Here is a 25,342-nt window from a genome sequence, read left to right as displayed (position 1 = left end):
GTGTAAGTATGGATTGAAATGCATTTTCTCATTTTAGCTCAGAATATGTATTTCAGTAAGAACAATGATTTAAAAGAAATTCTCTTTCTGTGTTCTTTAAACAGTAATATTAGTCCCATATTAGTGACTACTATTTTAACCTTCCTTACATAAATCCAGTGTTTTTTTTACCTAACCCGAAGCAATAAAATTTCATTTAGTTCAGACTAGAGAACTGTGGCAATTTAATATATGTCTTGTTCTCCAGGACTTGACTTCTGTGGTTAGTTAAAATTGTTTCAACTTTCCAAGCCCTCCAGCTTTGTGATATAGTTGAAAGGGGGGTAGTTTTGAAAAGGACAGGGCAGCCTCTGACTGGAATGGGTCTCATATGCAGAATAATTCCTTCCACCTGTTCTTCTCCTGTTGGACTTTTAAAGTCTTGCAAGAGACATGATCAATTTTAGAACTAAACCAACTTCTTAAACCTTGAGAAAGAGAGAGGTTTAGTTGACCTTTGTTTGCCAGCAGCATTCGATTTGGGTTCTTTTACCCTGTGTAGATGGGGGTGTTTGGGGAGGCCGAGGTAGGGGGATTTGACCTCTCATCTAAACCAGGGATTGTCAGACTACAGCCTGAAGGCCAGATCGGGCCCACTGCCTGTTTTTGTAAATAAAGTTTTATTGGAACATAGCCACATTCATTTGTTTACATATTATCTATGACTGCTTTTGTGCTACTTCAGCAGAGTTGAGTAGTTGTGTCAAAGGCCTTATGGCCCCCGAAGTTGAAAATATGTACTATCTGGTCTTTTACACAGAGTCCTAACCTTACCTCATCTAAGATACTATTGTGCTGATGAGTATCGGATACAAAGCACGTGGTGTTATGGGGAAAATTCCAGCTAAACTTAATGTGATTTTTTTGTTAGGTCAGAGTTTATGGTCTCTTTGACAAAGAAAAATTTCATAGCAATGAGATTTTGAAAGATGAATTCAAATCTTTGAGGGTGCAGCAATTGTAATCCTTGAATGATTTTCTTTAGTATGAGTCATTCTCTTGGTTCTTAGTAGACTGAGGCAACCTGGGGTTAATATTCTACTTAATGCTCCTCCCAGAAGTTATTTTGACAAAAAGCTTTTCAACCCTTGAATTGAATTGAAAGGGCCAGAAAAATATGTTTCACAGCTTTTAGAACCTGAGTGATATGTTAAGAGGTTTATAAATGACAGGCTTCGGCATGAGTGAGGTTAAATTTCTTTTCCAACTAGTTAACAAGGATCTAGCCTGTTAATTAGGCTAATTATCACCTGTTCAGGGCAAAAATGCACTCAAGACTCTTGGCTTAAGTAGCTGGCTCCCTTGTGAACTGTGTAAAAGCCCTCAAGGGAGGTTTTCCTACTTTTCATCTGGAAGCCATGCTGGAGCCTTCAGAGTTGAATTTAGTAAATGAAACCTTTCTAATCTTAGGTCTTTGTGGCTTCCTAATATAAATTGTGCTCACATTTTGTATGTAATCCGAAACAGGCAACTCTCAAAGTCTAGCCTCATTTAAATAATCTTGATATTTGTATTATCAGGAACAATTTTGGTTCAGGATATAACTTTATTAATTGAGGCAAAGTTTTTATTTAGTCTTTGTATATATACACACACGCACACAAATATGCAGAAGGAGGTGACCAAAGATGACCCTAAGTGTCTTAAATACAGTCATTGTTATTTGACTGTCAGTGTACCTTTTTGATTATTCAATTTTGGAACAATAGACTATTTAATTTCCATGTAATTTAAAGTTGCGTGTTATATTTAAGTGTGCTTTATGGCATTTTGGAATTTTATAGAAATAAGATGAACATGATTACTGTGGAATAATAGTGGAATATTTAATGTGCTTTTTGTGCCTGTTTTGCATGAAAAAATAATTTTAAGTCTAAAAGCTGTATTGTGTATTTTTACTCAGATGTTTCCTGGGCCAAAAAGAATATACACATCTCACAATTATGGTGTTTATAGATATTGAATTTGTTCTTGTGGCAGAATTTCTTCAATTTCTTCATTTTGCTTTGCTATTCTTTGAGGTACTTTTAATGGTAAGATGCTCATGTGAATTAATTGAGCATTGTAGTTGCTCTTCAGTATTTTTCTTTATATATCTTTTTACATACCTTTTTGTTCAAGAAAGTGATTATTTTTCAGTTATATTTGTAGCTCTGTAGAAATTCATATGACAACCCTACTGGTCAAATACCACATGATTTTCATTTCATCTCTTAATGTATTATATAATTAAGTTATAATTATTAAAGGAGGCTTTTATTCCAAAGAAACTGCCAGTACATTGGTAGTATTTGCGTACCTTAGAAATTGTTGAAACCTTCATTAGTACATTGGACTATTTTGCTAGAAATCATATTGTTTCCACAGTTCTATATTCTGTTTATTCAAAACGACACCCAATACCTGTCAATTAAGTTTTTTGACATCAGTTCAGTTTTACAACAATTACTTTTAGATGTCAGTTAACATCTTTCTGTCACAGTTTTGAAAGATGACTGTATAATTTTGTAATATTTTGATAAAAATAGGCTTCTTTATTAAAATCTTATTTGTAGCACACCAGATCTGGCTCCCTGGTGTGCTTTTGTAAATGTGAGTTTGTGTGGTCTATTAATTTGACAAGGTGGGCCTAAGGTATCATGTAGAAAAGATAAATATTTAATTTAAATATTATTTTGAATTATGAAAATTTTCAAAAATAACGGAAGCACTTTGGAAGATGTTAACATGTGGTCATTTTCACTTCAGATTCTTTCTTTTTGAAAGCAAAATATTACAACTATGATTAGCGCTATACAGCCATCTGTCCCGCCCCCCTCTCCTCAGTGTCCATCAGTGTCCTCAAATGATAATATCATGCATGTTTTTGCATATATTTATATATTTAATATAGTTTAGTTCATTGAAAAATTTTATATAAATGATATAATTATGTACTTGTTTTTCTAATACAATTACCTTTCTGAAATTTTTTTAGCCCATTCTGATAAATGTACTGCTAGTTTATTCATTATCACTGCATTATGATTTTCATTTTATTATTAAACTCATTATTTATCTACTCCCAACCTGATAGATATTTAAGATTATTTAAATTTTAATGGAGGATTTTTTATATGTTTGTAAATGTGCAAGAGTTTGTCAATAGTATATATACATAGACTGGACTTTCTAGGGTAAAAGGTAGGGATTAGACATGTTCAATTTTAAAATGCATTGTTAAAACAATTATAAACCAAAATTATCCTTAATTGGAGAGATTTGAAAACAGCATAAAATTATACTAACTATACCTCTTACTATTAAAAATAAAGTAATAAAGTATTTTTATCAAAATACCTTTATATGTCCATGAGATATATACAGATTTTTTATTAAGTTTCTAGTAAATAGAATGAATAATCCACCTATTTGGATTTAAAGCTTTTTAAATAGTATTTAAAAACATAATTTGAAGAAGATGACTATAAAACCCCCTCTTAGGATACTTACGCTAGTAATATGGAAAGGTAAGGTTATGGATACAACTCAAAATATAAGTTAGGTATTTTGACATAAGTTGTCTTCCATTCAGACATTTAAAAATAGACAAATGCTCTAACAGAGTTTCTCTAAGGCCAAAATGTCTATTTAAGATAGTGCTGTTAATCACATCATCATCATTCAGCTGCATACTTATTCTTTAGCTTAACATTACACATAATGCCTAGCAATGCCCAGATGAGAATTTCTAGTTATTGTTATATAGCTGACAATGAGGATATTTAATATTCTCTCTTCAAAATTTTAAGTCTAGAGATGTGGATTTTAATCTTGGCTCTGTTATTAGAAATCGTAAAGTGAGGGAATTTCAGAGAAGAAGGTCCACCGGTGTGTGTGAACATCCTGTCTTGCACCTCTGCTCCCTGGATTTGTCATGTGGGTGAGCAAAGGCCCAGCGTCACCCCGATATTGGCAGGGGTGCTAATAAGAAAACAGCACACAGCAGTGAATGAAGAAACTTCTTGTAAATACATCAGGAGTACTAAAAATGCTTAGAATTTAGAAACCCTTATTTAATATATTAATAGGAATCCTCATAAATTTATGGTAACAGCTTAACTCTTAATTGAGTTTTATGTCACAGTTATCTGTGTAAAAAAGGGCTTTATTTCAAAAAGTTTTAGCATAATAGTCATATCAGTCCCAGGAACTCCATAATGAAAACACCTTGTGATAGGAATTACTCAAAATGTTATGAATAACATGCTTCATTTAAAATCATTTCCCTCTAAAAGTCCAAATCATTCCTACATTGTCTTCAAATTCCTCATGTTGCCATTGAGAAGTCTGAACTCATTTAATTTCGTTTGCTTGTGACTCTTTTTCCTATTGAAACCTTTAAGATCTCTTCATATCTGGTTAAACTATGTAGTAAAGCCCAGGGAACGGGAAGGTAAAAACTGCCCTGTCCATTCCAAATCTGCTAGCACTTTCTGGCGTTTGGAACTGTCAGTGAACCTTGTAAAGGAGGCAGTAGCTAGATCACCTGAAAGCTGTAAATGGCATTGAGGCCCAGCTGTCTCCCCTGGAGGCGGCCTCTGCTAAGTACAGTTGTCATACTCTATGGTGCCTAGCATAGCGTTGTTTTTCTAAAAATTAATTGGTAAATGTTTAAACTTTTAGTAATTAATTTTAAATGTTTAGAATTGAAAAGACCTAAAACAAATATGTTCTCATCTCTGTATGTAAATGTGAGTGGTGGACACAGCTCTGCCCTGTTCTGTGTTTTTAACATGCCACAGTCTGTAAAATAACAACAAATGCTGAGGATGCGGGGAAGACCAAATGGTATGAGAACTGGGACCCCTGTGCAGCCTGAAGAACCCCTTGTTGCTGTGATGTCCACATCTCACATTCTGATTCTGAAGACCACCATTTGGGGAGAGGAAAGCATTTGTACCACCTCATCCAGGCTCCTGGAAGCCTTGGGGCTCCACCCTGCCCCTGGTGACTCGAGGGATTCCGTGCTGCGGGCGGCAGCAGTCTGCAGTCACAATTGGCCCGGCGCCGCCCCACACCTTTGCCCGTCTCCCTGACCCGCTCCTGCGTCTCCCATCACTGACAGCCTGCCTGGCAGCTCTGCATTTCCAGTGGTTGCCTACCTTGTAATGTCTGCGTCACATGCCACCTCTGGGAAGCCTTCTCTCATCTGCCCCACCCCATTAATTGCTCTTCTTTTAAATTTATGATGGCATTTTATGTGGCTTTTTTTTTTCTGGCATTGAGTTTATTTTTGTGAATGATTTTTCTCATTTAGTAGCCTGTATTTCCTTGAAAGCCAAATCTGACTCCTTTCCCTTTGATCTCTCTGTGCTGTCTAGAGCAGTGTTTCGGTATAGTGGGCATTTGGGTATTCCTACAGTCCAGGCAGAGCACACACTGCTGCCCTGACTTCTTGGGACCACACGCAAGATAGAACTGCATATTTAGCTCAGGTTCTGTCCTGGAGCCTCCTCACAGTGGACTTCCTGAGGGTCTCCAGGAGGTCAAGGATCCCTTGGGTGATGATGAAGGCCTTACTGACTTGTGAGAAGCCAAATATTTTAGAATATTTGAAACTCAGAATTTGTGTAGTTTCAGGAAATACCCCATTGATGAGTGTATCTTCATCTTTATAAGGACAGTTTACATAGGTGGTATTTTCGGTTCTTTTTGAAGTACCAGTGCCTGAACTTAATTATTTTCATAAAGCAAATTGTAAAACACATGGGGTTTTCTGAAAGTCAAGTGGTGGTCTTAGCTCTTTGTTATCTGGCTTTTGTCATTTCACGACAGGCACTAAGCTTTAGTTTAACATTTTTATTACATATGAATAATAGAGTACATATATTGAAGTTTCATAGATGTAATTTTGTTAAATGTACATCATGGTAGATTTAAAAATGAGGGATTTATTTTGTCATTCATAAAGTTGTAATACAGTCTGGAGAAACTATTTTTTAAAAGATAGCATCTACTTAACCTCCTTATTTATTTCTTGTAGGAGAAGGTTAGATCCACAATAAATACATGAAGAAATAAGTAGATAGGGGAATTTATCTTAGAAATAAGATCCCTGTCATGGTTTTGAAATGTTAAATGCATGAAGACCCGTCAAAGAGATATACGGACATGATATTTTTTTTACAGTGCATTTCGCAGTATTTAGTTATATTTGTCATTCTCTAGTCCCAGTAAGCAATGATCAAATGATACAGTAATTTCAAGTCAGTGTATTAATGGGTGTAAATATAGTATCTCTTTACATGTATTATATAAATAAATTGGCAATTTTAATATTAAACACTTTAGATATGTTTTATGGCATTTCTTAAATATTTAATGTTTTTCTTTCTATTATATTTAAAATCTAACTTTATAAAAACAACTATATAGAATAAAAGAAGAAGGATTTTCATAAAAGCAGCTTTGTAATTCGATTCATAGGAATTTGTGAAACTCTGAATTATTAATTTGTTAAAGTAATTCACATTTGCTTCAAAATAGGAAAGTTAATTATTTTGACTGTGGGATTCCTTACTGGCCCTTACGGGGTTAAGGAAATTCGTAAAATCATGGCTGAAGCCTCTGTGTGAAAGTATACACTCTACAGATCTGCTTATTTATATCGTAATTTAAAACGCAGCAATTGGAATCTTACATTTTTAATTGCAGTGACTTGCCGAAAGCAGAGCCCAGTTCGTGGTAGTGAGCCCACGCTGCCACAGTCTCCAGTGCTTGTCAGCTTACCCAAATATTTTAATTTTGATTATTGGGTTTTAATTTGCTTTTATTTGAGTGTTCATTATCCTGAATTAATTAGCTGGACAGTATTTTATTAGTCACAGGGATTGCTTTAAACTCAGTTGTATTAAAAAGTAAATTTTGGTGATGATTTCCTGAGTGCAAGCGAAGGGCGCAGAAGACCAGGCAGCGGACGTGCTAAAGGTTTTGTTTGTGGTTCACATCCCTTATCATTAAAGGCACTGAATGATCTCAAACCATGCACTGCGAAACTCAAATATTTTCTTGTATAACTACTGATTTGTTATTTTCAGATTTTTTTCATATAGGAAATAATTGAGGTTTATTTTTCTCAAAGACTCGTTCTGTAAAATCTGTAGTCATGACCTGTTTTTGTTCTTATCAAAGGGGGCGTTTCTGTGGGGTGGTCCCACAGAAGGGCCCGGTTCAGGGAGCACCTTGGGGCTTTGCTCTTCTTCCCGGGAGCACGGCGGCGGCCGCGGCGTGCTGCGAGGCTATTCCAGCCGCAGCGCTGCCCGCCAGGCAGCAGGGCTTGTCTGAGTGCTTGAGTATGGATAGCATTTCATTTAGCCTTTGCTCTGACAGCCCATGCCCTGGATAAGTGGTGTAGGCCTGTACAGGTGAAATCTATTCTCACTTTTGCCTCAGGGGTGACTGGACTGTAACAGAATTTTTCAAACCCGTTGGGCCCAACCGCAAAGCAGAGAATAAATGGCTGAAGTGCCAGGCCTCGACAGAAAAATCAATGCCTGGTTATACAGACATGACAGACCAGGCCTGCAGCTCTCCTCCCAGAGTCTGCGTGTGCGCCACTCTCCGGGGTTATGACACGCTCTGTCTGGGGCCGTGGGTGCTGGTGTGCAGGCCACATTTACGTTGTTTTCTCTCTCCTTCCTGCAGGAAATTTACATGCCACTTATGCGATAGAAGTTTCACAGAGAAGTGGGCCCTGAACAACCACATGAAGCTCCACACAGGAGAAAAGCCGTTTAAATGTACCTGGCCCACGTGCCATTACTCATTCCTCACAGCCTCTGCCATGAAAGACCACTACAGGACGCACACAGGTGTGCCGCGCTCGTGCGCCCTGGGGCTGGGAGACGGGGGACGGGGGACAGGCCTTAATGATCTTGATGGGAATTGTTGGAAATGAAGCCCCCCTAGCAGGGTTTGAGATTGCAGTAATTCTATATTGAAAGGTACGGTATCATTTTGTTGCTTTTCAGTGATACTCAAGGGTAATTTTAAAGTGACATTTTTATCTGTGTGTGTGTGTGTGCACACGTGTGCAAATGTGTTTAAACAAAATAAATTTATATTTAGAAGCCCATTTATGTTTGTATGTTTATGTATTTGTGTGTGTTTAAACCTATCTTTTCAGGTATGTTTATAGAAGATTATTTGGGGAGATTAACTTTTTGAGGCGAACTAGTCTCATCTTTTGTTATGAAATAAACTGAGTTCCATAATACTTTTGAACGTTACTGAATCTTAGTTTTATGTATTACTTACAAAATTTTAATCAAAAAGTCCAACTTCACATACATTTCTCATCAAAACATTTAACTGTTACAGAGTTTAAAGTAATTGACAGTAAAACAGAAGTGAGACTCCATCTGTGATAGGTGCTGGGAACTCTCAGTTGGGGCCTTCAGAGCTACACATCCCATTGATACCCTGTTGTCATGTGCTGCCTTGATGACTTGTTTGCATTGTTTTAGTGGGCCCAAAACTACTTACAAGCTTATTTTTGAGTGCTCTCCTTACATCACTGCATTACTGTGAGCTATTTGGTGATTTTTTGGTCTTTCTGTTTACACCTCTCGAAATGTATTTTGTTTCAGGAAAAAAAATAATAAATTTTAATCAGCATTCCCAAATGTTCTTCTGATTGCCAAGAATCCTATATTATTGTTAGAAATTACAGGTTAAAAGTTCTTCTGAAGCAGTTTGTGGGAAGACCGGGCCTCCTTAGCTTCCTTGACAAGGGTGTTGACGATTTAAGGTCTCCAGCCTGCCCTGAGAGATCACTTATATCGAACAGCAGATGAAAAGCCAGTGCAGATGTAATTTATCGTCGGCGTTTCCTTCTAAAGAATAATTGTGGAGACTTGGCTGGATCAATAATATGGATTTTTGTTGTTAGGTCTTGTAGTCTGCACCATAATGAGAGATGGGGACAGTGGCTGTTTTCTAATAGAAAATAAAGGATTAGTTTCCGTGTCTTTCTACATTTGAATGCAAAATGGTACACTTGAAACTAATTCAAGTTGTTACAAAAAGAAGTCCCCCATTATAGCTCTACTATCATATAAATATGGCATATTAAATGAACCCTCTCTATATTGAGTGAAATATATTTAGTTTTTTTCCTCAAAAATTTTTTTTCAAAAAATACTGTTTGCCCACTGATCAACTGTGACCAGCCCCTACCCTCTCCAAAAAGGAAAAAAAAAAAAAAAAAAAAAAAGAGGCAAGTGAAAATTGAATTTAGAATGAAAAACAAATCAAGCCACCAAGGTAAATATGACATACAATACATTGGAGACTAACATCCTAAATAAAATCCTACACATCAAAAAAATCAAGGTCACTAATGTATCTAGAATCAAATCACATGGAAAATTAATAACTTTATCTTTGTAAATATCTTAAAATAGGGAAGAGAATAAAACTTAACATATGCAGCATATATATGCTGCGCGTGTGTGTGTATGCACACACACACCCCACTTACATGCATATAAAGAATATAAATCTCAGGATTTTTCTACACTTAATATTTTCATGTTATAAGAAAGGTACATGTCACAAAGAAGTTCATAAATGATAGAAAGGAAGAACACTTTTCTTAAACCCAAAGTCATAAAAATGCCCTTTCCTCATTAGCAATGTTGCTAGCTGGCGGCAGCGCCCCAGCTTTCCCACGCAGCGGGGAGGCCCGAGCGGGGCGGCCCGAGCGGGGCGCAGACACAGCCCCGCCCACGCGCGGCGGCCACGCCCACAGAACTGTGAGCATGCGCACACGGGGAGGACAGTTCTGCCTGAACACAGGATAGCGTGTTAATATGGACAAGCAACTTGTCTTTCGGGATTTAAAAAAAGTCTACTTTCATTGTTATTTAGTTGATAATACAGTTATTTAGAAAGATGTATATTTCAAATTGATTAAATAATTAAATGAGTGATTATAATTAAACTTTATTCTTCAGAGCCCATCTAGTCTGTTCTTTCTTTATTGAAATAATGACACCAAGGAATGAACTTAACCCAAAGATAGGATAGTAGAAAGAGTGAAAATGTTTAAATTCAGTCTTATCTTTTTAAAATGATAGTGAACATTTTAACATATCCTTTGGAAATAAGATTAAGCATAATTTGGTTAAAACTTTATATGTGCTCATTTAAATTAGAAAAACCAATAATGCTCTTAAGGGAGGATTTTTGATTGCAGAAGTTATCCTACCTTCCTATATTTATTATTTATTATAGCCTTAAAAAAGCAATTATAATTTCTAAAACACCACAAGCCAAATTTCTGTTACGGCATACCAAAACATTTTGGAACAAAGCAGGCTGACTCTGGCAACACTCTTGAAAGACTTGTTGCATTAAATGTCTAAATGAGTAAAGTAGATAAAGATAGATATAAATGATTGATTTTATTTCTGGAAAACTGTTTTATAATTTCACGGAGTCTCTCTAAGGTTAGCATTTTTATTCTATTTTGCCCTCTTTTGTGAGTCTTATGGGATGAACTGCCTGGCTAGCCAGCTCTTATTGCCTAAATATGCTATAGTGGAAAGATATATTGCATTTATAAACTGTAGGGCAAATGCTAGCTTGTGTGAAAATGCTAAAATAAAACAATGAGCATTTGCACACTTCTAACAAATACTAAGTCTGCCAAATCTGTCCCTAAGTGTTGCAGAGGTTTCCAGTCCAGAGCTGTCATTAAAGATAAATAATAGGAGTTGCTGTGCAATTTCTTTAGCAATCCCTAGACTTCCTTTTTTATGCCATGAAAGTTTGAGAAACATAAACAGCTTTGAATTGCTATCTGTACTGAGCAAGTAGAGTTTATTGTTACTTGGGGTCTTCAGTATGATCAAGGAAACCATTCAATTCATATTATTAAGAAGGAAGTGATTAAAGAAGACCCTGATAGAATCAGGTAAAACCAATTCAGTATCCTTAAGATGTTAGAAAATTCAATATGTTTTATTTAAGCATAATCATATATACTGTATATTAACTATTCCAAGCAATCTTTACTCAGCTCAGAAAGGCCAGATGTATGGGAATTGTAAAAAATCAGGATATGCATAAAAACTGTTCAAGTGCATAAAGCAGCCCCATCTGGAAGACATCTACCAGAAATGAAGTTGTACAAAACCATTCCATTGATAATAAAGCTAATTTTTATGGGTCTGACAAGTATGTAATTATGTTCAGTGGTGCTTTTCAGATTTTATCACAGTCAATAAACCGCAGTGGTAATTTCATTCCCATTTGACATATTTACATGGAAACATTTGATTGGAGGAATTAGTAACCCTGAAAGCCTTGATAGATATGTTTTAATGATCTGTGACCTCTGCAGTCCCTCATCTGTTTATTGTTGCAACAGGCGAGAAGTCGTTTCTGTGTGACCTCTGCGGCTTTGCTGGCGGGACCCGGCATGCCCTCACCAAGCACCGCCGGCAGCACACAGGTCAGTACCGAGCCTGCCAGCCCTTGTCTGCAGAGAGGGAGACAGGGCGTCGGACACCCCAGCCGTGATTCTTGATGTCATCAGTTACTTTTCTTTTTAATTTTGATAACATCTGTGTACTTGAAGGGTCTACAGAAAATTCTAGTTGAATAATGTAGAATTTTAAATCTTCTGTTTTTATATATTTAAAAAATAGACATATTGCGTATTTCAGGAGTTAGGTATCCTCAGTAAATTTACCTTAAGTAGGAGAAAAACAATAGTTTGGCTTCCAAAGCTCAGATAAAGGAGACTTTTTTTCTGTAGTCAAGACTCTGCCTTGGGCCTTGTGGGTGGGAACTGTGGAGTCCAGTCTTCCTCTCAATCATTCTCTCTGCCCACCTGTTACCTAATCACCCACCTCCCTCCTCAGCTGGCTACGAGCTTAGCTCCCACCCTCCCTCCCCACCTACCCTTCCTCCTGCCCTTCAGCCCATCTGAGATTAGATAGGATTTGAAGTCAGTGCTGTTTAGTTATTCTTGCTAAAGAATGGAAAGCAACAAAGAAGAAACATCAGAGATAATTATGGACACTGAAGAGGATTTTTTTCTCCATGATATGGTCTTTTCTTGGTGATTCAACAAAATACCATAGATTCCTCTATTAGGAACACTTAGGGATGAAAAGTTTTAAAAATTTATCAAATTTTATAACCTACTTAATCTAATTGTTTTTGTGAGTAATTATTTTCATAATTCTAATTTGTATGTGCCTGGGACAATGCTGCTTTATGGCAGTTGTTTCTTGCAATTATTAATAAAACCACTTTTTACTATCAAATGTGTCCTAGTTTGGATGACAGGTCATGTGGTAAGAAAACTGGTAACTAAATGTTGTTCTTTTCTTTGGGTCCCATGAGAATGTTTGAGTTTGGCAGTCATACTCAAAATGGCATGAAATTAAAATACCTAAAATATATTGCTTATGGTACATTATGATTCTTGATTTATTATGCTTAACAGTTAGGTACAGGTAACATCAATGCCCAATATGGTATTTGCAAGATCAATGAAAATTAATGCCAAGCCATTCCTTTTAGATCTTGAGTGTGTATGATTGAAATTTTCATAAGGCATAGAGTTATTATTTAGTCAAAGGGAAACTTCCAATGTTTAGCATAATGTTGGAAACGTAAACTTAACATTTAAAACATAAAACTCCATTTTAAGTTTATAGAAGCCACCTGTTCACACTATTTTAATCTACTGAGTTAAGGATTCACTGTCACAGATGACAGGAGGGACCCAGTTGATGGCAGTCGTTCTGACCGCTGTCATGGAGAAGTTGGAGATATTTACGGTAATGGTGTGCTCACAAGGACTTTTTTTAATGTTTTCCGTTTACTGGTGTGCAGACTGTTGCTATCTAAACGTCACTGTAGCTCACTTTGTCCCAGCTGGTGTGGCCCTGGGGAGTAACAGACTCCCCTTCCGTGCCACTTCTGCCAGCGGGTTGCACCCCTCTCCCCACTGCAGTGTGACGCGAGGCTGTGATCGTAGGCGTTCCGGGTGGCAGATCGATCAGGAAGCCTGCATCGAGCTGGCACAACTTTATATTTTATGTCAGGTCCAGAGGCTCCTTATTACTTTGCTATTAACTTTATACCATATAGGACAATGTCTCACAGACAGAGGTATTTGTCTTTTTGGCATTTATCTGCCTCTGTGGCACAAATCAAACATGATTCTTTAATACCAAAGTCAGTTCTTAAGACTGTTTGCTTCAACAAAACAGCTTAGTACAACTCAGTCTAGGCACTTAGCATTTATGCTGGATTTAAAATATTTAAGCAACACACAACTTTCTTTTCCCCCAAGGCCAGACTTGCATGGTGCATCTGAAATCTATATTTCTCTGATGTATTCCTCTTTGACATGGTTTACCTTTTTAGCACACAGTAACCACGCAAATTACAATCAGCTTGGAAAGGGATAGGTATCAAAAGTGTTCCAAATGGCGTAAATAATTCCCCACTGCAATACAGACTGTCTAGGGGGCTGACACGAAACATCTTCCATTCTAAGATTTACTTTTATCACCTGTCAGAGACCCTTGATTCAAGGGCACAGGAGCAAATCCTCACGTGTAGTTGAAGGGTCTTGGCCAGCTTAATAACCACCAGCCTGCCCAGAGGAATGCGAAGTGTTTCCGTGAGACGTGGTCAGCCTGTCTGACAGATGGTTGACACACAAAAGGACACTGCGCTCTGTTGACAGCCACTCTGGTGTCCCTCCTCGGTCCTCCCTTTACTTTCTATCAGTGTTGCCTAACAGGTGAAATATTCCCTAATGGTTATTTGGTCAAGGTTATTGCTTCTAAAGGAAAGTGTAAAAAGCAACGTACTTTAAATGAATATACACTGTTATGTCATGTAAGAGAAAAATAGAAGGAAATGAAATTTCACTCTTGTTCTGCTTTTTTGAATAGGGTATAGATAGGTAGCCCTGTTGATTTATACATTATGTCATTTGGGAGTAGTAAATATCTCACTCATAGGTTTAGTCATCTTCTGGCTTGGAATGACAACGGGTTCAGAAGCACTGGTCCCAGTATGCACCAAACCTGTTTGACCATTCCATGACAATGTGCATACCTCTTCATGTAGTACCTGGCTCACTTCAAACAGTTAACAAATATTTAGCAGAGCGAAATTCTTATTTCAAATTTTTAAGATTTTCTTTCAAACTTTACAGTCTAGAAGTTGGGTTTATATTTTTGATAATATATTGGGATTAACAAACATAAAACTCCTTCTATATTTCTGCAGTTTATTTTCCTGAATAAATTACCCATAAATGATAAAAAAAAATTACCTAATTACATATTAGAGCAATAGTGTTGAACATGTAACAAAATTGATGAGTTGCAAATTAACTATTAATTACAGATTTGAATAAACTGTAGTTTGTATAAATTGACATGGGGTTCTTACCCTGTCAAGAACCCAGACGTGTGTAAGCTTTCGTTAGCATAGTATTTTATATAGCATAATATTTTTGTAGCATTATATTTGTCCTTGTCAGTCATATATTATAATTCAATATTTCTTAATATTTTACAATTTTATCTATATTGTGGTCAAGGTAAATATAAAATGACAGTTTATAATTTTCTATACTACTTAATGTAAATTATAGAGAATATAAATGGCATTATTTTTTATAAGTATTGTTTTTAAGTTCAAATTGTGATACATAAAAATGCCACAAAGGTTAATGAAATAAGCTACATTAAGCTACAAAAGTTTAAATGAAATAAGCTACATTTTAAAAAGAGCTTATGTTAAACTACCAAATCAAGAAAGTCAAGTTTGGAGTCTTCAATGACCTTTATATGACCAATGTAGGCAGTGGGGTCTGTGATGTTCCCCTTTCACCTCCCTTCAAATACCTGCCAAATCCACGAAGAATGGATAGCTTTAAGGTGTCTACCAAGGCTATTACAATAAACAAGATAGTGGTGAGTTATGATGCCAAAACATTTTCCAGACATTTAGGTTGAATGGAATAAGGAGACATCAGAATACATTTGTGAATTTGCATAATGAACAAAATATTTGAATTGCTTGGCCACTTAGTTTTTTGTTGTTGTTATTGTCTTTTTTTTTTTTTTTTTTTTTGACATAGGGTCTTGTTCTGTCACCCAGGCTAGGATGTAATGGTGCAATCATAGCTCACTACAATCATAGCTTACTGCAACCTCAAACTCCTGGGCTCAAGCAATCTTCCTGCCTCAGCCTTCCAACTATGTGGGACTACAGGTGTGTGCCACCATACCTGGCTAATTTTTTTTTTGTATTTTTTGTAGAGACAAGGTCTCACTATGTTGCTCAGGCTGGTCTCAAACTCCTGGCCTCAGGCAACCCTCCCACGTCGGCCTTCCAAAGTCCTGGGACTGTAGGTGTGAGCCACCCTGTCGGCCAACTTGAAGTCTTATAGCTACCATGATCATGACAATATTGTATTGGCATAAAGATGGACAGATAGATCAGTCTAGCAGAATAGAGTCCTGAAATAGACCTGTGCATTATTTGTCAATTGTTTTCAAACAATACACCATATTTAGAGATAAATCTAACAAAAGATATGCAGAATCTGTACCGTGGGATCTTCAAAACACTACTGAAAGAAATTAAGAAAGACCTAAATAGAATGATATAACATGTGTATAGTTCAAAAGACTTAATATTGTTAAGACTTCAATTCCTCCCACATGGATCAATCCAAATTCCATCAGTCTGTGTTTTTAAGACATTGATATGCTGATTTCAAAATTTATATGGAAATGCAAAGGTCTGAAATAATCAAAGAACATTGAGAAAAATGAGCAAATTTGGAGGACTTAGAGTATTTGACTTCAAGATTTGTTACAAAGCTACAGTAACCAAATCATTCTTGTATTGGCATCAAGATGGACAAATATAACAATGGAACAGAATAGAGATTACAGAAACAGACCCGTACCTACATGGTCAGTTGGTTTTTGACAAAGAAGAAAAGGCAATTTAGCCTTTTCAAAACACACTGTTGGAACAATTGGATATCCATATGCAGTAAAAATGAATTTTGATCCATACTTTCTACCATATACAAAAATCAACTCAATATTATAATCTAAAATATAAAACTTAAAACTATAAAAATTCTATAAAAAAGGTGAAAAATCTTTGTGATCTTGAATTATCAAAAATTTCTTTGGCATCAATAGCTTGATCCATAAAAGAAAAAATGATAACTTGAAAAATTATAAGATGAAAACTTGATAAAGTAATATCTTCTCTTCAAAAGACACTATGAAGAGAGTGAAAAGGCAGTCAGAGACTGAGAGAAAGGATGTTTAAGCCACAAGTCTTGTAAAGGATTTGTATCCAGAATATGTAATGAACTCTCAAAACACAATTCTGAGAAAACAACCAACCAGTTAAAAGAGGGTCAAAGGTTTGAGCAAATACTTCCTGAAAGAATATACATGTATGGAAAATAAGCACATGAAAAGATCTTCAATATCCGTAGAGAAATGCAAATTTAAGGCACCGTCTATAGCAAGTGTTGCTGAGGATTTGGAGCAACTGGAACTTTCATACACAGCTGACGAGAATGTTTAATGGTCAAACCACTTTGTAAAACAGTTTGGCAGTTTCTCACAAAGTGAAATATGTACCCACCGTGTTACCCAGTCATCTCACTCCAGGGTATTTAGCCAAGATGCAAGGACGTATATGTCCGTGCAATGACTTGCATGTGAAAGTTCATTGTAGATTAATTATGTTTGTTGTTTGGATAAATGGATAAGCAAACTTGGCAAATCTATATAATGGAATACTATTCAGCCATGAGAATGAAGTATTTATACCGTAGCAACATGGATGAGTCACAAAATAATTATGCTAAGAGAAAGAGGCCAGACCAAGAGAGTACATACTGTGCATGTCCGTGTATATAAATATCCAGAAAATGCTGACTACTGTATACTGGCAGAAAGGGTATGTATGGTGGCTTGGGGGTGGGATGAGTGGGGTGAGGAGTGCAAGGAATCCTTTGTGGTTGGTGGTTGTGTTCATTATCTTGATTGTGCTAGTAGTTTCATCAGTAACAAAACTTAACCAAATGGCGCATTATAAATATGGAAAGTTTTTGTGTGTCAGTTATACCTCATTGAATCTGGTTAAATGCTTTATACAATCTACCACATATGGTCAGTCTACACAGATGTATGTCACATTATTAAAATAATTAATAATATGTGTGATTTTATCCAGACCAGTGCTTCCCTTTGTATTTCTGCTTTTCATGGGAACTGCGCTTTGACACTGTTGTGCAGTTACTATTCATTGAATTAAATGAACAAATTCAGTTCTTGCAATGTAGTAAACATTTTCAGATATGCTTATTTGTGCATGTTTATGTTTCTGTGATATAGAATATTCCTGTGTCAAAGTTGAAGAGATTGAACTATTTTCTTTTAGTCTTACACATTATCAATATCATATATTGTCCCTCAAATTAAAGCAAAACCTGCCATGATCATGAAAGTGAAATTTTGTATAAGTCAATTCATTACAATTGAGTTGTCTGTACAATTTAAGTTACTTGAGCAGAGGTTTAGAAACTGAGAACAAAGAGTTATTCAAGCAGACCTTCGGTGACCACTTGAGTGGGGTGCTATAGATGGGTTTTGTCCGCAGGACGAATGGCTAAAAGAGACAAAAATCCCTTTCAATTCAAATTTTTATTCTGTTTTGTATATGGTAGGTTTTTTTAATAAGAATAAATCATATAAAAATATTTCCTGGCAGGATCTGTTAAATGATATCTTTATATCATATTGCTAACCATGCAAAACCATTAATTATTTCTATATTCTAGCTGTTTATCTTTTTACTGGTTGTGAGCTCTTGATGAGAACGGCTTATGTGCTCCATCTTTCATCTTTCGAGAGGCTTGTTTACAGTCACCAGTGTTTAGGCAGCTCTGTCACAATAATGATAAAAGCAACTGGTTATTGAGCACTCTGTGCTAAGTGTGCTCTTTCCATATTTTTTGTCATCTTTAATCCTCACAATTACCGTGCATGTTTGGTGGTATTATCCTCTTCATCTTGCTCAAGGGGTCCAACAGGTAGCAAGTGAAATGCAGCAAAGCCGGGATTGGAATTGAAGTCCACCTGGCTTCATCTAAGTACTCTACTCTGCTGCGATGAGGGACGAAATACCCCCAGAGGAGATGTGTGTGCATTCAGTTAAATGTTACTACGGTTATGGGGAGGCAGTGTAAATAAACTGAGAGAATGGAGGACAAATTTCTAAACATTCTAATTTTCAGGACAGATGTAGTTTTGTTGATAGCCAAATTGATGTAATTTTAAACTAAGATATTTCATTCTTCATTTTCTAAATAAGTCAATATACTCATAAAGCTATCAGAAAAACATGGAAAGTAATATATAACAAGAATTATCGAACATATGTAAAATTAATCCATCATATATAAAGTTTATCAGGATAATAGTCTGAGAAAAATATTACTATATATTAATTTTGGGGGGGGGGAGCAGGTCTCCTCTAGAAGATAATTGTCCCATGCAAGTGTAATGTGAGCTATACATGTATCATTTTATATCTCCTGGTAGCCATATTAAAGAAAAAAGAAAAAGTAACAGGTGAAATCATTTTTTATAGTATAGGTAATTAAACTGAATATATACAAACTATTAATTCTACATGAAATCAACATAACATTATTCACAGTATTTTATTATATTTTTATACTAGGATTTTGAAATCTGGTATATATTTTACAATTGTAGAACATCTCAGTTCAGAAGCAAAATTTTCATCTCAAATACGTAATCTATATTTAGATTTGATAAAACTTACACTTCAAAAAGTAGATTCACATTCCCAAGCTGTTCTAACCATATTTAAGCATTTTTTTCAATAGCTGAGTTGAGTATCAGTTTTTAAATTTAAATTTACATTAATTAAAATTAAATACTCATGTTTCAAGTGCTCACCAGCCAATGTAGCTAGTGGAATTAAGAACTGATAGGTAAGGGCTGGGTGTGGTGGCTCACGCCTGTAATCTCAGCTCTCTGGGAGGCTGAGGCAGGAGGATAGCTTGAGCTCAGGTGTTCGAGACCAGCCTGAGCAACAGCAAGACCCCCGTCTCTTCAAAAAAAAATTAAGTTAAATTAAAAAAAAAAAAAAAAGAACTGGTAAGACTTGATGATTCTTTGAACATGTGTATCTGTGTGTGGGTATGGGCAGGGTGATTAAGGGAGAAAAAAGGTGAAACTAAATACTTTGTTCAAGGTACCAGCACACTACTTCACTATCTTTGTGTCCTATGCAAGCCATTGAACTTCTCTGGGATAAAATGGTGACGTGTTACAAATATGTGTGTATACACACATAATCGTGCACCACGTGAGGAAGGATACTTCAGTCCATGACGGACTGCGCATGCAGTGGTGGTCCCATAGAATTAGAATTCTGTGTTTTTACTGCACCTTTGCTACGTTTAGATACACAAACCTGGCGTTGTGTGGCAATTGCCTGCAGTGTTCAGAATAGTAACATGCTGTACAGGTTTGTAGCCCAGGAGCAATAGGCTCACCATGCCATACAGCCTAGGTGTGTAGCAGGCTGCATCAGGCAGGTTCATGTACGTGCACTCTAGGGTGTTCACCCGAGATGAAATACCCAAGGATGCGTTTCTCAGAACATCTCCCATCGCCATGCGCTGCACGGTGCGCCCATCCTCTCCCCTGTGTTCGCTTCCCCACCCCTTGTATCTGCACGGCGTTGGTGTATTGCAATATGGCATAACACGTTTAAACCTTTCTTTGAGGCCTCTGTACCTTTTACTCAACTTAATGAACTGCAATTTTTTTTCTACTTCTAACATTTTTTAAGTAGTATCTATTTATAGCTTGACTTTATTTTTCTCCATATTTAGCATTAAGATTTTAATAAGTTTTATACGTTCAAAGTGTATCCCTGTTATATGTCTTCCCATGGTTTTAATCTCACTGTTTTTTTTAGTGGTTCTAATGTAACAAAGTCAAATCATTCTACATGCTGTGCTAAACCATACTTATAATTTAGGTTCCTGTTTTTGTAAAATATATTTTAACTATATTACTTATACCATGCTTATATTCTAAAATAGAAATAAAAATTGACAATATCTTCTAATTTTCTCACTCAGAGTAAATATGCAAATGTTCTAAATGTGTGGAGTCTATTGAACTGTATGCTTCACATTTCATGGAAATAAGCTTTTTAACATCGTCAATACCTGGTTTAGCCCTTCATTTCCAGTTATTGTTGTTGTTATTCATATATAGCATTTCTTGGTATATTACAGGAGAAAAACCTTTCAAATGTGATGAGTGTAACTTTGCCTCTACAACGCAGTCCCATCTGACGCGGCACAAGCGTGTGCACACGGGAGAAAAGCCCTACCGGTGCCCCTGGTGTGACTACAGGTAAGGACGCCCTGGGCGGCATCATCCAGTGGGCTGCGTGACGGACTGAAGTCCTGTTAAATCGCCACAAGGAGCATAGCTTTGCTAATCAACATGAATTAGCATACTTTCAAGCATGATTTGGTTATGAGGTTGGAAGTTTATTTTCGTACCTAATTTTAGTGACTTTTTTTTAACAGACTTTATTTTTCGGAGCAGTTTTAGGTTTACAATAAAATCGAGAAGCTGGGAGAGAAATTTCCCACATGTGCCCTGCCCTCACCCGCGCATAGGCTCCCCCACTGTTAGTATCCCCCGCGAGAGTGGCACGTTTGTCGCAGTTGATGACTGCAACATCATTACCTTGACACCATTATCACCCAGAGTCCAAAGTTAAGATGCACTCTGGATGTTGTCCAGTTTATGGATTTGGACAAATTTATAAGGACATGTATCTACCAGTATAGTATCATACATAGTTGAGTTACTGTTTAAAAAATATAAAGTTCTTTTCCATATTTTATAATCTTAATACTTAGGTTTTATAATTTTTTGTTACCCCTGAATTTCCATTGATTTTATTGTATTGTTCAAAGTAAGGAACTATTCCAATTAATCAATTATTCAACCCCATAGATATTCTCTCATCTGCTATGAGTGAGGCATTCATTTAGACAATGAAGATGATATAAGAAATATTTCCTGCCCTTAGAAGGATATTATAACATAATAGGTGACTAAATATTCATAAATAGTTATAATACATATTTGAATGGGTCAGTAAAGAGGCCAGGGGAGTGCACAGAGAAGGATCATGTTGATCCCAGATGAAGTTCTCACAGAGGAGACAGCATCTCAGCTCTGGAGTAGAAGGTGGTAAAGTTGTTTCAAGGACACCATGTATGTTCTAAATGGATGGGAAGGTGCTGACACCACTGAGTTTTCAGGCAGCTGAGTGACATCTGTCTTAGGAGGCCAGAACTCGAGAGTGAGAGCCTTCTTCATTCTGGGGCTGAAGCTCTCCGTTGTCCCTGCTACACATGATGACATGAGAACATTGGGGAGTGTCTTTAAATGCAGCCCACTGTTGAATATTAGAATATGTATGTTACATATGAAGCCTTCTATTTTTTTTTAGACAGCTTCTTGCTCTGTCACCTGGGCTAGAGTGCCATGAGGTCAGCCTAGCTCACAGCAACCTCAAACTCCAGGCTCAAGTGATCCTTCTGCCCCAGCCTCCAGAGTAGCTGGGACTATAGGTGCTCACCACCATGCCCGGCTAATTTATTTTCCATTTTCAGTAAAGACAGGGTCTTGCTCTTGCTCAGGCTGGTCTTGAACTCCTGACCTCAAGTGATCCTCACACCTCAGCCTCCCAGAGTGCTAGGATTACAGGCATACACCACCGCACCTGGCCCAAAGCCTTCTTTAAAAAGTAGATTTTTGTATTGCTTTGGATCTAGCCTGTGCATTCAGCAAATATATTGCCATAATCTCTATTATCACCTACATTATTGCATTAAGTTTTATGTGAAAGGTCATCGAATAGTACAGAGATATTACAGATATATTTCATTCATTAATTATTCATTCATTCAACGTTTTATGTGTTCTATCTTTGCTTAACACTGGATTTGTGTTTCTTGGAAATTTGGTAAAATGGTGATTCAATTAGAGGTAGGCATAGAAATTCTAAGGTGCTGATAATAGAGGTTCTTTAAAAAATAAACATTATTGAATCTTCATTTTCCTTATTAAAGGGATCATACCATAGTTGCCTTTCCTGTAAAACACAGAAAAGCAATTCAAAAATTATAGAATTCCCTCTAATTATCACACTTGGCTCTTAGGATTATATTTTTTCAGTCTGTACTCTATGCATGACGTTTTTATTTTTATTGTTTGAGGGATTTTTTTTTTGTCTCATAAATTTTATTTTTTATATTTAACAAATTGTAACTACCTTTCCACGTCAATAATTATTCTTCTATGTAACTGATTTTCAAACTTTTATTTTTAAGTAGCAGAACTGTTATTTCAAACAAGGTTATATATAAAAGTCCACATATGAAATAGTTAAAAGTGGTAGTTACCACTTATTAGATTTCATAAAGTCTATAATATTTACCTATTACAACATTAAAAAAACATAATAAGACTGTTGTGACATGCAAAAACTTTTAAAATGGGGAGGGTTATTGATAACAATTGCTAATTAGCTTCAGCATCCAGTTGGTGTCTCATTTTGGTTGAGTACACAGCATGAGGGTGTAGTGAGGCGCACAGGCTTGGTAAGGGATCTGGGCTCAGCACTCGTTAACTGTGTGACCCGAGCCAAACTATTGACTAATAGTGAAACTACTGACTAAAACGCCACTTTCTCATTTGTGATATGTGCATTATTAATGGAGTGACCTCAGAGGATCATGGTGAATATAGGTAAGAAATACATTGACGACACTTACCCACAGCCTTACACGATGGAGTCACTAGATGAACCATGACCTGTTTTCACTGTCATCCCAGGGGAATGTTTCAGCATGGCTGTAGGTCTCACTTCAACTTTCAATCTCAGGATACTCTTCAATGTCCTGAAGGTCTTTAGTGTGTTAAAATTTTATTTATGCTACATGGCAAGGTGAATTTTTTTTTTTTACATTTTTTGAAGTAGTTACAAATATATTAAATCTACAAGCAATTAGTAGATAATTGCTGATACACTTTACAGTTTCAGAATGCCTAGTTTGAAAACCACTCTTCTGCAATATAATTTTAATACATGCATGGCCTTGGGTGACATTGATTCACAGTAATCAATTTATTACGTTTTGGGGCAGGTAGGCCATTTTCAGGTTTTTACTCTGAAAATGCTTGTGCCTAAATCTTTGTGTATATTCATGATTTTTTTAAGAATAAAGTTTTAGAAGTAAGATTTAAGGCTTTTGATAGTCTTACTACAAAGGTTGTGATTTGATTTCCCCTCCCTCTGATCAGTACTGTGATTTGAAAGACTCTTTGTATGCATAAACATACTTCAAAGTATTTCAGGTTTCTTGCTTTGAAAGTGCGTTGTACTTTTTGCTAAGGTTGAGGTTGTATTACTTGTCCCCTATTCAAGTTATCTCCCTCAAATAGCATCCTTTCTGTTGAGTACTTGCTGCCTTGAAGCCAGCTGGATCCACCTCTGTGGTACCTCTCAGGTACTGCCTTAAAAAGGAGATGGGGCATTCTAAGTATATTGGTACTATACTATGAATTAATACTTAAGACATTTAAATCCAATGATAGCTATGAAATTTCCTTTTGAAGTCCTTAATGCCCCTTATAAAAGTGATATTTTTATCTTTAAAACTTCTGAATACTTTCATTATTGAAAGTAAATAGTTTGAACTTTCTGTTCATCCATAGTTTTACCATTCTGTGTACATATGGATAGGTTTGCTTTTACCAGTGAACAAAGGGCAATTTAACCTTGACCAGGAACACAAAAAATTTGCAAATATGAGAATATTTTTGAAGTTATGGACTATGGATGAAATGTAGAAATTAGAACAGATACCTTTATTTTCTTGTTGATGAGAAAAAAAAATTTAAAAATAAATAGATAACATTCAAAGAGATTGTTTTGTTTGCAGACAATAGGAGGGACAAGATACCTACCATATTTACCTCACATAAACAAAGGAAATACTTTCACAGGATAAATAAATTTGAGTATATATGATTTCCATATATTTAATATGTCTTCAAGATGCTCACATATGTCCTAAGAAGAACTTTATTTTCATATTTATTTGATTAGTATCTTTCCATAATATTGCTCAAAATATTCAAATAACTTTTTACCATTTAGATTTTTATTTGCATAATATAAATAGATAAAAATTATTCCTGTAGAGTATTCCTATCTTTGTCATTATTAACACTTATTTGCAGGTAAGTTACCATTATTAGAAGCTGAAATATTATTTAAATTTCATTTGAAAATATATTTTTCATTTTATAAATTGAACATTAGTGGAGAAATACTAGTAGTTATAATTATTCATGAAAAATGTGAATATAGATTTGTGTACAAAAGAATTTTATAATTGGTCTTTTGAACCTGGGGCTATTTTTCAAGTTTGCATTATTAATTTAGGCAATGACATCTCATTCTATTTAGATGTAAACATGTGCCCCTTTGCTTAGCTTTTACTGTCTAAAATATCCAAAAGTCTAATCCATTACAAATCAGTATATTCCATCATTACTCCAAAACTTTTCACCATTAATTGCTATTCATTATAATTTCAAAGCATAAATTTAGATTCATAGCACAATGGCCTACCTTATTATTTATGCTGTAAATTCTTTAGATTTGTTTCTGCATTAAAATGGTAACAATTTAACATTTTTCCATATTTTTATTTTCCTTTGTTTCATATTGTCACCTCTATATTGAGAGAATAAAATAGAAAAAACTTTAATATGTTATAATAAGTACCCTTTTCAATAGTGTAAAATTCTTACTTTCCCAGAGGATTTGTCAGTATCAACCTGCATTTTATTTCACTCATGCCATTGACTTCCACGGAAGACCAGCTGTGTTTCACTAATGTGGCTGCAGTTGGGCTTTGGTTTAACGTGAAACTTATTTTCCCATCGGCTTCCTTTTTTTTCTTTAGGTTCTATGGAGGGAAACATAATAAATGCATATTAAACAATAAGGCACTGATAAGTCATGAAAAGTAACACAAAATACTACCTGCAGTGTTAAAAATATTAAGTGTAATCCTATATTGCACCTAAGTGTT

At 35.9% G+C, this 25,342-nt stretch overlaps 1 protein-coding gene across 1 annotated transcript in view; it reads left to right on the top strand.

Annotated features, from left to right (window-relative positions):
* Positions 1 to 25,342, top strand: part of ZNF407 (zinc finger protein 407) — a 411,466-nt gene that overhangs the window by 240,469 nt on the left and 145,655 nt on the right. Inside the window, exons 5-7 of the mRNA XM_069468342.1 lie at positions 7,726 to 7,892; positions 11,456 to 11,539; positions 20,447 to 20,567. Of these exons, the coding sequence (XP_069324443.1) occupies positions 7,726 to 7,892; positions 11,456 to 11,539; positions 20,447 to 20,567 (372 nt within the window). The remainder of the gene's footprint in view (positions 1 to 7,725; positions 7,893 to 11,455; positions 11,540 to 20,446; positions 20,568 to 25,342) is intronic.

Source organism: Eulemur rufifrons, chromosome 5 (genome assembly GCF_041146395.1).
Source record: "Eulemur rufifrons isolate Redbay chromosome 5, OSU_ERuf_1, whole genome shotgun sequence".
NCBI classification, from domain to species: Eukaryota; Metazoa; Chordata; class Mammalia; order Primates; family Lemuridae; genus Eulemur; species Eulemur rufifrons.
Note: the sequence above shows the minus strand (reverse complement) of the source record. Positions and strands in the feature narration are given on the sequence as shown.